Source organism: Terrapene carolina, unplaced genomic scaffold, assembly GCF_002925995.2.
Source record: "Terrapene carolina triunguis isolate 2854851 unplaced genomic scaffold, T_m_triunguis-2.0 Scaffold58, whole genome shotgun sequence".
NCBI lineage: Eukaryota > Metazoa > Chordata > Testudines > Emydidae > Terrapene > Terrapene triunguis.
In genome coordinates this window covers 68,703,433-68,715,447 of record NW_020664409.1, presented here as the reverse complement: position 1 = coordinate 68,715,447, position 12,015 = coordinate 68,703,433, and the positions used below count along the sequence as shown (strand labels likewise).

At 41.8% G+C, this 12,015-nt stretch overlaps 1 protein-coding gene across 1 annotated transcript in view; it reads right to left on the bottom strand.

Annotated features, from left to right (window-relative positions):
* The window catches only part of CNBD1 (cyclic nucleotide binding domain containing 1), a 302,000-nt gene that overhangs the window by 61,388 nt on the left and 228,597 nt on the right, over window positions 1-12,015 (bottom strand). The window contains exons 8-9 of the mRNA XM_029913352.1: window positions 7,406-7,515; window positions 5,260-5,410 (exon numbers count right to left, since the gene is read on the bottom strand). Of these exons, the coding sequence (XP_029769212.1) occupies window positions 5,260-5,410; window positions 7,406-7,515 (261 nt within the window). The remainder of the gene's footprint in view (window positions 1-5,259; window positions 5,411-7,405; window positions 7,516-12,015) is intronic.

Here is a 12,015-nt window from a genome sequence, read left to right as displayed (position 1 = left end):
TTCTTGCTTTCCGATATCAGCTATTTACACATCTGAATGTTCACCAGGTTAGCAGTAGAACATGGGTCCATTTTAAATGAATAATTAAATGAGAGCATACAACTATGAACAATTAATAAACAAGAGTTTGCCCATGCATTATTTGATAAATAGCGGGATCCGATCATTGAAAGTGATAGATATAAACAGGATATATTAGATAATCAGAGAAAATATATATATAAAGGAGGCAGGCAGAAAGATCAACATTTTCAAACATGACTGCTGAAAGATAGGCACTTTTAATACAACTTTAGATGCCTTAGAGTATGTCTACACTGAAAGGAAACAGCCGTGGCTGGCCTGGGTCAGCTGACTTGGGATGGCAAGGCTCAGGTTGAGGGGCAATAAAATTGCAGTATAGACATTTGGGCTTGGGCTGAAGCTCAAGCTGTGGGACCTTGCAAAGGGGAAGGGTCCCAGAGCCCAGGCTCCTGCCTAAGCCCAAACATCTACACTGCAAATTTTAGCCCCACAGCCTGAGCCCTGTGAGCCCAAGTCAGCTAACTCAGGCTACACTACAATACAGTACACTGCACTTGCGGCTAGACATACCTTCTATAAGGATCTACAATACCTAAATTCTCAAATTTGATGGCCTAACTGGCCATAGACATTTTAGTGGATAGTTGTAGTTAATGGAGATATCCCATCTCCTAGAACTGGAAGGGACCTTGAAAGGTCATCGAGTCCAGCCCCCTGCCTTCACTAGCAGTACTGATTTTGCCCCAGATCCCCAAGTGGCCCCCTCAAGGATTGAACTCACAACCCTGGATTTACCAGGCCAATGCTCAAACCACTGAGCTATCCCTCCCCCCTAGATGATGCTACAGTGATGACAAGTTGGAGAACATTTTCCTTTTTATCTCTTATTGTATGGTTATTAAAATCCTCACACATTTCTACTTACCAAAACATGAATTTGCATAGGATGTGGGAAGGAGTAGGTATTTTTTAGGAAGTATCTAAAAAATCATCCTTGCTGGCAGACTGAGATTTTCATTGAAAGAAATGAAAACTCATATGGATGAATTATCTCAGAGAAATTTAGAAGCGACCCAAATCTTTGCAGAAACTTCAAACTGAAACTTTACTGAGCCTTGAAAATGTTCATTAACATTTTAAATTTTTTGTTCAATGTACTTTTGTATTTGCTGGGCTTTGGCCAGAATGGATGAAACCAAAATATTGCAGGTAAGGCTATTCTTGGGGTATGTATGTCCTTGTGGAACCTAGGAAATACTGGAAATCTTGCCAGAAACTGTTTTAGCAAGATTTCACATGATTTCCTGACTGAAGAGATACAGATAAATTCAGATAAAGCATCCAGGTGTTCCTATTCCATGTTGTTGGGTTCATCATAAACACATTGAATAATAATTGATAATAATAATGTTTTGGACTTCTACAGTAGTTTGCTAATTTTTTTTTTGCTTTGAATTCTGAGGTAGTTGTCATACTGATTTATACATTTATTTAGTACCTTCACATGGCACCCACTGGGACAAATAAAGGATTTGTAGGGTGATCTTCACCTATCACTGAAATATAGCAACCTCTGAGATTTACAACAGTAATTTAGGAAAAGAGGTGAAGAAAGAAAACTGTTTCCAATTGAATCTGCAAGGGGAATTTAAGCAGGCAGAATGTAATTACCTGCATTGGAATTTGGCAGGGCCGCTGGGTTAACAACCATCATCTTACAAAAATTACCTTGGGATCACTACTAATCACAAGTGGTCAGGAGTTTGGTGACACATCTTATTTGAGGTAATGAGATGGCACCTCCAGCTGCACAGTTATTCACAGCTTTTTGTTGACACACTGGTTCAATACAGATTCCAAGGGAACAGTGCCACCTACCAAATTAGGAACAACACTTCTTGCAGCAACTACAAGTTCCTTGAGTCTCCCATCCAAGAACCAAACACTTGACTTAAATCATACATAGCTTGTGAGATCCAGTGAGATTATAGAACAACTGCTACAGCTGTTTGTGTGAACCAAACCTCTTGAGGTTCATACATTATTAATGTGAAGAACACAATGATTTTGAGCTGATCTGTTTGGAGTCCTGAAATTAGGATGCAAAACAACCTGTTTAAAATATCAGTCATATGTGATGACAAGTTTAAATATAGATTCCTTATTCCCATAATGTAGAATGATAAGGGGCTATGGTCATGCATGTCCATCCTTACACAGTTTCTTGCTTTCCAATATCAGCTACTTACACATTTGAATGTTCACCAGGTTAGCAATAGAACATGGGTCCATTTTAAATGAATAATTAAATGAGAGCATACAACTATGAACAATTAACAAACAAGAGTTCACCCATGCATTATTTGATAAATAGCGGGACCCAATATTTGAAAGTGATGGATATGAACAGGAGATATTAGATAATCAGAGAAAATATATATAAAAAGCAGGCAGGCAGAAAGATCAACATTTTCAAACATGACTGCTGAAAGATAGGCACTTTTAATACAACTTTAGATTCCTAAGAGTATGTCTACACTGAAAGGAAACAGCCGCGTCTGGCCTGGGTCAGCTGACTTGGGATTACAAGGCTCAGGTTGAGGGGCAATAAAACTGTGATATAGACATTTGGGCTTGGGCTGAAGCTCAAGCTGTGGGACCCTAAAAAGGGGAAGGGTCCCAGAGCCCAGTAACTTCCAGTAGATTGTCCCTTACACATTTTGCTATGTCTAAGCCAGGCCAGAAAAAGGAACAGAGAAGGGGGAGATTGGTAGGAAGATCACAGAAGAGAAGCAAAGCAGAGAACCCCAATAACCAATAAAATTGTAGGGTCATGTTATATTCTCAGATGCACACACAGACCTTCCAGTAAAGTCATGCATGTCTGAATGCAAGATTTGTTCTTAACACTTAAAAACTAAGCACAATGGGTCTGATTCTTCTCCCAGTTTTACAAAAGTAAACTAGAATGGACTCCGTTGAAGATGGTGTAGTTACACTGTTGTAAAAGCAGCATAAGTGAAAGAAGAATTGGGCCCACTTGCAAAATAATTATCTTGTAAGTAGCAACAGTTACAGCGTCTCCAGTGTAAAATATTACCTTTTGTTGAAAACAAGAGTTTCAAGGCTTTTTTGGATCACAGAATCTGAGAATGGACTATTGGCTTTAGTGCACTCTCCAAATTACTGGTCTCACGTCAGATTCAGGGACCTGTCAATGCTACTTTTTCTCTCATTAATTTGGGTTTTAGTTCAAAATGGGTGTGATATTTGGATTGGCAGAGTCGAGTGACTCTGTGTATTTGTGTGTGTGTGTCAAAATGTACAGACTTCTTATATCCAAACACATTTCACCTGTTCTGAGAACTTAAGTAAATCTTCAATAGTGCATAGGTCTTATATTGGCCCTCTGCACAGGCGTGAGTTTCATCCTAAGTGTGCGGCTACACAGCAAAAGGTGTTACTTGGGTTAGTCTCATCAAGCTACCTTGAATCCAGCTAGTGCAGGTAACAACAGCAATGAAGACAGGGCAGCGTAGGCTTCAGTACAGATAGTGCAAGACCAGCATGGACCCTGGGTATGTACTCAGCTCATCTGTTCTGTTAGACTACACTGCACTGGCTTCATTGTTACCCGCACTACCTGGATTCAAGCTAGCTCACAGCTAGAATAGTTCACGAACCACTCTTGTTGTGTAGACATACTCTAAGTATAGTGAGTCATAGTGAAGTAACTGCCTCGATCACCTGCTTTTCCCACAGAGCATACTGAGATATGAAATCGAGGCTCATTTCCTGTTTGTCCCCAAGGGGTTTCTCACTGGACAGCATATTCATGAGGACACTCAGATTCTCTAAAGAAGCTGAGTCAGTACTCAGACTCACACATGATCTATAATATTATAGGCAGACCCATTTAAAACTCTGTTTCAAACCCACTGTTCTTATTTATTATTTGTATTGTGATAGTTCCTTAATCAAGTATCAGGGCCCCATTTTGCTGGGCACTGAATACATATGTGATGAAAAGACTGTCCCAGTTCCAAAGAGCTTACAATCTAAGTATAAGACAACGTACGATAAGTAGATACAATGAACAAACTGGGGAGCACAAGATAGCATAAGTAAGAGTAAGATGATTATGATTACTGTAATAAGCAGCAGTGACAATACACCTACTGCCTAAACACCAAAAAACCAGCACATTTTAAGAGAAAAAATGCCCTTCGATATTAGTCTTCTTAATTAGACATTCACATATGGTTAACATATCATTGTAATAAAGTTGTTTTAACCTTTTGTGGTTTATTTTCAGATGTCCAGCTAAAATGCCTAAAAACACCCATAAAACCCAGTTCATGAAATTAAAAGAAACCATATTCTTTAGCATGTTGTGGTAAAACAAAGAATATAGTCCAAAAAACTCAGTGCAGCCTAGGGAATATTTAGCTAATTATGCACACCATGACAACATCTTTACAGAAGATAGTTTCAAGTGAGTTTAATGTGGACTAAGATTAGAAATCTGCACAGCGCTAAAATCCTTGTACAGCCTCTTTAGAGTTTGAGTCTGCCGGATGGCAAAGATGGCTTTAATATATGCTTGGAACAAGCACTTTCACGTGTGAAGTGTTGATTTTATATAAAACAGCCCAGTGTGCATTTGTCCTGCATCAACTGACATAGTTATTTTTTCCTATACTAATTATCTTATCAAGTGATATCAGTGCAATAGTAAAGGAAACACTTTTAAAGAACTGCCTGGGCACTAAAATACCCTTCTCTTAATGTCAACAAATGGCTTTTCTTCCATTGTCATATTTTTATTATACAGTTTATCATATTTCCATAAAAAACCCGCCTATGATGTCATATGATAAGAATATGATGTCATATTGTCCGACCAACTCCATGAAAGAAATTAAGGGGGTTATTTGTGGGGAGAAGCAAGAAACCAGGAGCATGTTTTGAGTGTGAAAGGCTTGGAGGCATATTGCATGGTTTGCATGGCCTGTTGACAGTCACCAAAAAATCTTGGCAAAGCAGGGAGTGAGGGGGAAATTCAATTAAATGGTTCACTTAAGGTTTGGATGGGCACCCACATTTTGGATGTTTATATCTGAACTGAAAGCCATTCAAATCTTTTTGAGGTTCATCCATTATTGCTTGACTAATTGATTGAAGATAATAAAATGCCCCCCCTCCCAAAAAAAAAAAGGATCCCTTAATACTTACCTAGTATAGCACTGGAATCAATTATGCCCAATTTAACATCTGTCGCGGTTATGACTCTGCATGTGAAAGGGGTCTGAAGAAGAATGCTCACTTCTCCAAAGGACTGTTTCTCATGGAGCTGACCCACAAGAACCTGTCTGGTTTGTTTAACCTGGTTGGGAAACATGAATATGTTCAGTATACCACATAACATTACAGCATAGCTGAACTAATACATTTTATACACATTTTGAATATAAAATACAGGAGAGACAAGGTGGGTGAGGTAATAGATTTATTGGACCAACTTCCGTGGATGAAAGAGACAAGATTTCAAGCTACACAGAGCTCTTCTTCAGGTCACCCAAAGAGGAGCTGTGTGTAAGTTCAAAAATTTGTCTCTTTCACGCACAGAAGTTGGTCCAACAAAAGATATTACCTCACCCACCTTGTCTCAAATATCCTGGGACCAACACAGCTACTACACTCTGAAAACATATGTAGACTATATTTCAATTCACTAAACTGGCAATTTAAAATGGAATTTGCAGTTTACCCAAATGACAAGAGCAGTGGTGAATATTAATTTCATGATAGCTTGTGGAAACTTTGGCTGTTCCATTTAAAATGATTTTGCCTGCCCACAATGATGCTTTTCTACGAAAATGTAGGAGTCTAGTTATTTTTCTGCATCAGAGCATGAGAAAATGCAAAAAGCTGATTTTGTTCCAAATTTCAATCATAAGTGAAAGTAATCTATGTTCTTATTTTCCTCTAAAATTTAACCATATGACCTGCTCAAAGCAGAGTACAAATGGTCACTGATTAAAATCTTGCTAGTTTTGCTTTTTAGCCAGATTGTAATATCCTTACTCATGTTGAGTAGCTCCTTCCTCTTTTGGTAATTGCAGCTTCTACCTTACTCCTTTTGGATCCAAAGCACCTTACTTTGTACCCCAAATACCAAAAAGCTGTATTACTGACAACATTATCTTTCAGCAAGAGCTAATTTATTGCTTTCTACTTATAGTACTGTTTAAAGCCCAAACAATTAATGGTCTGATTCTGCAACCCTATGTTGATCTGTTCTTACTCATGTACATAGTCCCACTGAGTAAGTGCTTAGAGTCACAGATTTTAGGGCCAGAAGGGATCACTATGATCATCTAGTCTGACCTTCTATCTAACACAGGGCAAAGAACTTCACCCAGTAATTTCTGCAGCAAGCCCACATCTGCTGGTTGAGCTACACTATATCTTTTATAAAGATATCCAGTCTTGATTTAAAGACTTCAAGTAATAGTCTCCCCAAACCCCAGATAAGTCATTCCTCTGTCTTACTTCTAATCTGTATTTGTCTAACTTCAACTTTCAACCTTTAGATCTTTTTCTGCTTGGTTACAGAGCCATCAACTATCAGAAATCTCTTCCCCATGTTGTACTTGTAGACAATGAACAAGTTACTTCTTAATCATCTCTTAGATTAAATAGATCAAGCATCTTTATCCCCTCACTAGAAGGTATATTTTCCAGACTTCAAATCATTCTTGTAGCTCTTTTCTGAACTCTTTTCATTTTGTCAACATCCTTTTTGAAGTCTAGACACCAAAACTGGACTCCAGTAATGATCAAATGCCATATACATAGGTAATATCACCTCCCTTCTCCTACTCAGTATTCCCCTGGATCCAAGGATCATATTCACCCTCTTAGCTATAATATTGCACTGGAAGGTCATGTTCAATTGGTTATCTACCATGATTCATAAAACTTTTTCAGAGTCACAGCATTCTAGGGTGCAGTCCTCCAACATATAAGTGTAACCTACATTCTTTGTTCCTAGATGTATGACCTTGCATTTGGCTGTGTTAAAACATATGTTCAAATAAGCCCATGTTACCAAGAGATCCAGGTTAGTCTATACAACTGACCTGTTTGCAACATAATTTCCCACTCCACTGATTTTTTTTGTCATCTATAAATTTTACCAGCAATGCTTTTGCATTTTCTTCCAGACCATTGATAAAGATACTCAGTAACTGTAGGCCAAGCACAGATTCCTCTGGGGACCGTACTAGAAATTCCCTGTCAACAAGAGTAAGATTTGCAGAAGCAGACCCTAAGAAACAAGTGAAATGCTTATTTTCCGAGACATAAATGAGCTTACCATTTTCCCCAATGGTAGTTTCACAAGTGCCTCAGTTTCTCTGTAAACATTACAGTATCCAGATTTAATAAATCCTACAAATGTACTGATTTCTCCTCCTTTTAAAAGCACTGAAACAAGAAAAGCAACAACCAAAAATTCTCTCAACAATTGTTGGTAAAAGAACAATTATAATATTGCAAAAATTCAGCATATTGCAAGAATGAATTTTAATTTAGTCTATTATGTGGTATTTAGAAGTTAAATGGTTCATGATTCTAATATCAGGCCCCAGTCCTGAAATTTACAATGTGCAGGCAGACTGCTGCACATATGTGTAGCCCTATGGAAGTTAGTGGGGCTTTGCCTGGGCACAGCAATCCATCAACACATTGTCAATTGCAGTACTGGGACCTTAACATGCAGTAATTATGTATAGAATTAATACAGCAATAGACTGTGGCAATGACATCTCCCCACCCCCCTCCCAAAAAAAATGAGTGAAGTCATATTCTGAGTTTTAGTTGAGGCTTTTGTTCAAAAACAGGAGCATTTCTGAGTGTTCCCACAAAAATGGTCATGTTTTTCAACAAAACAAAATACCTCCATCAACACATTTAGTAGTTTTTTCCCCCTTGAAATCAGACCATTTAAACTAGAATGTGAAAATCTTGAATTCTGCCATTTTTGCATTTCCTATATTTCACACCATGCTACACATGACACACAGTGACATGGGCGAAACTCAGCAGTTGCCACTGCAACTCCTCAGACAAGCAACTTTACCTAAGACCATCTTATCTAAGAACAATGGGCCAGATCCTCGGCTGACTTAAATTGGCATAGTACCACTGAAGTTACTGGAACTATGCCTTATTACACCAGCTGAGGACAGGGGCCCGTGAGGGGCAAGACTTTCCTAAATTCCCTTTTAATTGGTGCTCTCTCTCTCTTTTCCCCTTGACTGTGGAAGACTTTCTTGATTCTATAGGAAGGAAGGAGCCATGTTTTTGCTTTGGGGAGAAGAATTAATTAAATAAATTTGCTGTTCTGCAAGAATTCTTCTTGACATTTTATATTAACGAAAACAATGACACCAGCACTACAATGTTTATTACTACAATACTAATGAAACTGTGGTGAAGGAGGCACATGATGCAGACAGATTGAACAGCTGTTGAAAGGAGAGGTTCCCTGGGATTACATTATCACAGACAAGTCAGTCTGGACCAGATCCTAAACTAGTGTAAATTGGCAGAGTTCCAATTAAGTCAATGAAGCTGCCCTAATTTACACCAGCTGGGCCTCTAAGTTTCACTCAGCATCCACATTTTCTCATGGCTGGAAGAAATAAAAACAGTAACAAAATTAGACATATGATTTCAAAATGTATGGCCAATATGTTCCTGTTCCCTTATGCTGCTGGGTGATGCAAAGCAGCTGTAAACCCAATGCAAGCAGCCAGTTATGCCAGGTTTATGGCTGCTCTGCATAACCAGAGTGGCTGAAGTGTACTGGCAAACATGTCCCAAAGGCTCCAATAATATTAAAGAAGAAACTGCTGCCTGGCTCCTCAGTGGAATCAAGCTGAGGACCAGAAATACTTCAATGGCACCTTTTCTGAAAATGACTTGGGGGAAACTGAAGGAAATTTCTAAAAGTGCTGAAGTCATTTGTAGAGTGTGATTTTCAAAAGCACTCAGTGTTGTCCTGACTCTGTTCCCACTGAGCTCAATGGGAGTTAGGCCAATGCGCAGCACTTCTGAAAATCCTGCCCGTAATTTCCACCAAGGATCTGAAAGATGCTGCGGCAAACAGCGTGGAAAAAATAACTCATGTAATCAGCAGAGAAAGCAAATGCCACGAGAAAGATCAAGAGAAACATCAGAAAAGAGACAGGAAAATGTAATCAGACAGAAAAGACTCAAAGCAAGCAAGAAAGAAGCAGAAGCAAAGTATCTGTAAAATTCCATAATGTACAAATTAAAAGAAAGAGAAAGTCTGCAACAACAGTAAGAATTGGGCCTGGATTTTAGAAGTTTTGAAGAAAAGCAGTGAAAGTGAGACAGAAAACAACCAGTCTGATTTATTGATTATAGAACTCATTAGCTGAGAGGATAGCTAGTAAATTTCCTAATCTCACTCAAGAACTGTTCAGAGCAAAAGAGAATTTAAATATACCTAGAGACCAGGGCCGCCCAGAGGATTCAGGGGGCCTGGGGGTCTTCGGCGGCGGGGGCCCCCGCCGCCGAATTGCTGCTGAAGACCCGGCACTTCGGCGGTGGATCCCGGGGCGGAAGGACCCCCCGCCGTGGGTCTTCGGGGCACTTCGGTGGCGGGTCCCGGAGCGGAAGGACCCCCCGCCGCCGAATTGCCGCCGAAGACCCGGAGCGGAAGAAGCTCCGGGGCCCCGGGCCCGGGCCCGGGCCCCGCGAGAGTTTTCCGGGGCCCCCGGAGCAAGTGAAGGACCCCGCTCCAGGGGCCCCAAAAAACTCTCATGGGGGCCCCTGCAGGGCGTGGGGCAAATTGCCCCACTTGCCCCCCCCGGGTGGCCCTGCTAGAGACAGAGTTTGTTAATTCCTGAAGAGTCAGAGATAAGATTTTTCTGGTATGGGACCAATCAACCACTCATATCTAAGGCCTGGTCTACACTAGGAGGTTATTTCGAATTTAGCAGCGTTAAATCGAATTAACCCTGCACCCGTCCACACAACGAAGCTATTTAGTTCGACACAGAGGCCTCCTAAATTTGATTTCTGTACTCCTCCCAAATGAGGGAAGTAGCGCTAAATTCGACATGGCCATGTCGAATTAGGGTAGGTGTGGATGGAATTCGACGCTAATAGCTCCGGGAGCTATCCCACAGTGCACCACTCTGTTGACGCTCTGGACAGCAGTCCGAGCTCGAATGCTCTGACCAGCCACACAGGAAAAGCCCCGGGAAAATTTGAATTCCTTTTCCTGTCTGGCCAGTTTGAATCTCATTTCCTGTTTGGACATCGTGGTGAGCTCAGCAGCACTGGCAACGACGCAGAGCTCTCCAGCAGAGGTGACCATGCAATCTCAGAATAGAAAGAGGGCCCCAGCATGGACTGATCGGGAAGTCTTGGATCTGATCGCTGTGTGGGGCGATGAGTCTGTGCTTTCGGAGCTGCGATCGAAAAGGCGGAATGCAAAGATCTATGAGAAGATCTCAATAGCCATGACAGAGAGAGGATACAGCCGGGATGCAACGCAGTGCCGCGTGAAAATCAAGGAGCTGAGACAAGGGTACCAGAAGACCAAAGAGGCAAACGGACGCTCCAGATCCCAGCCCCAGACATGCCGTTTCTACGAGGCATTGCATTCCATTCTAGGTGCGGCCGCCACCACTACCCCACCACTGACCGTGGACTCAGAGGATGGGATATTGTCGAGGGCCGCTTCCTCGGAGATGTTAGCGGACGGAGGAGATGAGGAGGATGAGGCAGTCGACAGCGCTTACAACGCTGATTTCCCAGACAGCCAGGATCTCTTCATCACCCTCACAGAGATCCCCTACCAACCGTCCCCAGGCGTTAACCCGGACCCTGAATCAGGGGAAGAATCAGTCGGTAAGTGTTGTAAACATGTAAACATTTATTTTGAACAGAACAGGAACATTAACAATGGGTTTTTCATGATTGGTTTGCCCTAGGCGCTTAACGTTTAAGTCCTTGGCAGTGCAACTACTGCAAAAGAATCTAACAATGTCCGGTTTATCATGATTAGTTTGCCCTAGGCGCTCTACTTTTCAGTCCTTGCCAGTGCAGCTACTGGAAAATAAGGTCTATATGTCTGGGGATAGAGCTGAAATCCTCATGGGACATCTCCACGAAGCTCTCCTGGAGGTAATTGGAAAGCCTTTGCATGAGGTTCCTGGGGAGAGCGGCCTTATTGTGTCCTCCGTGGTAGGAAACTTTTCCGCGCCAGGCTACCATCAAGTACTCTGGTATCATTGCCTTGCAGAGCATGGCGGCATACGGCCCTGGTTTTTGCAGGCTTTCACGCAGCATGTGTTCTTTCTCTGTCTCAGAAATCCTCAGCAGAGTGATGTCGCTCATGGTGACCTGCTTAGAATTAGGGGAATGTTACTATTGGGACTGCTTGCCTGTTCCTTTACAGAACTGTAACCGGCGGTTTACAGCCACGCGGTGGAGGCGGGAGAGGGGCAGCATACAGCCGTGAGGGGGTGGGACAGGGGCAGAGTTCATGCTTGCCGGATTGCCGGCAGCAGGAACTGGCCAACGCTAGGAGCATTGCTTTGAACGTGAAAGGAGGGCACTGCTATAATTTAAGTTTTAAGCAGCCAAAAGTCTACGGCTTACCATGTCAGCCTGCTACCCGAATTCCGCTGTCATGCCCCGCTTGTCTGATCTCCACTGCAAGACCCCAGGGACTGAATGCGAAGGCCGAAAATTCGACCTTGTCCTGAGTGCGCATGTGATAGGTGCTGTGCATGGTCTTGTTCACAGAGAAAGACTATGTTCATTGTTCACAAAAATTTATCTTTGTGAAGAATTCACTCCCTTTTTCCCATCCCACAGCTGCGACTGTCTCCCGACCTACCCCGGCATCCCCCCACAGAGGCTGGCGCAGATTAGGCGGAGAAA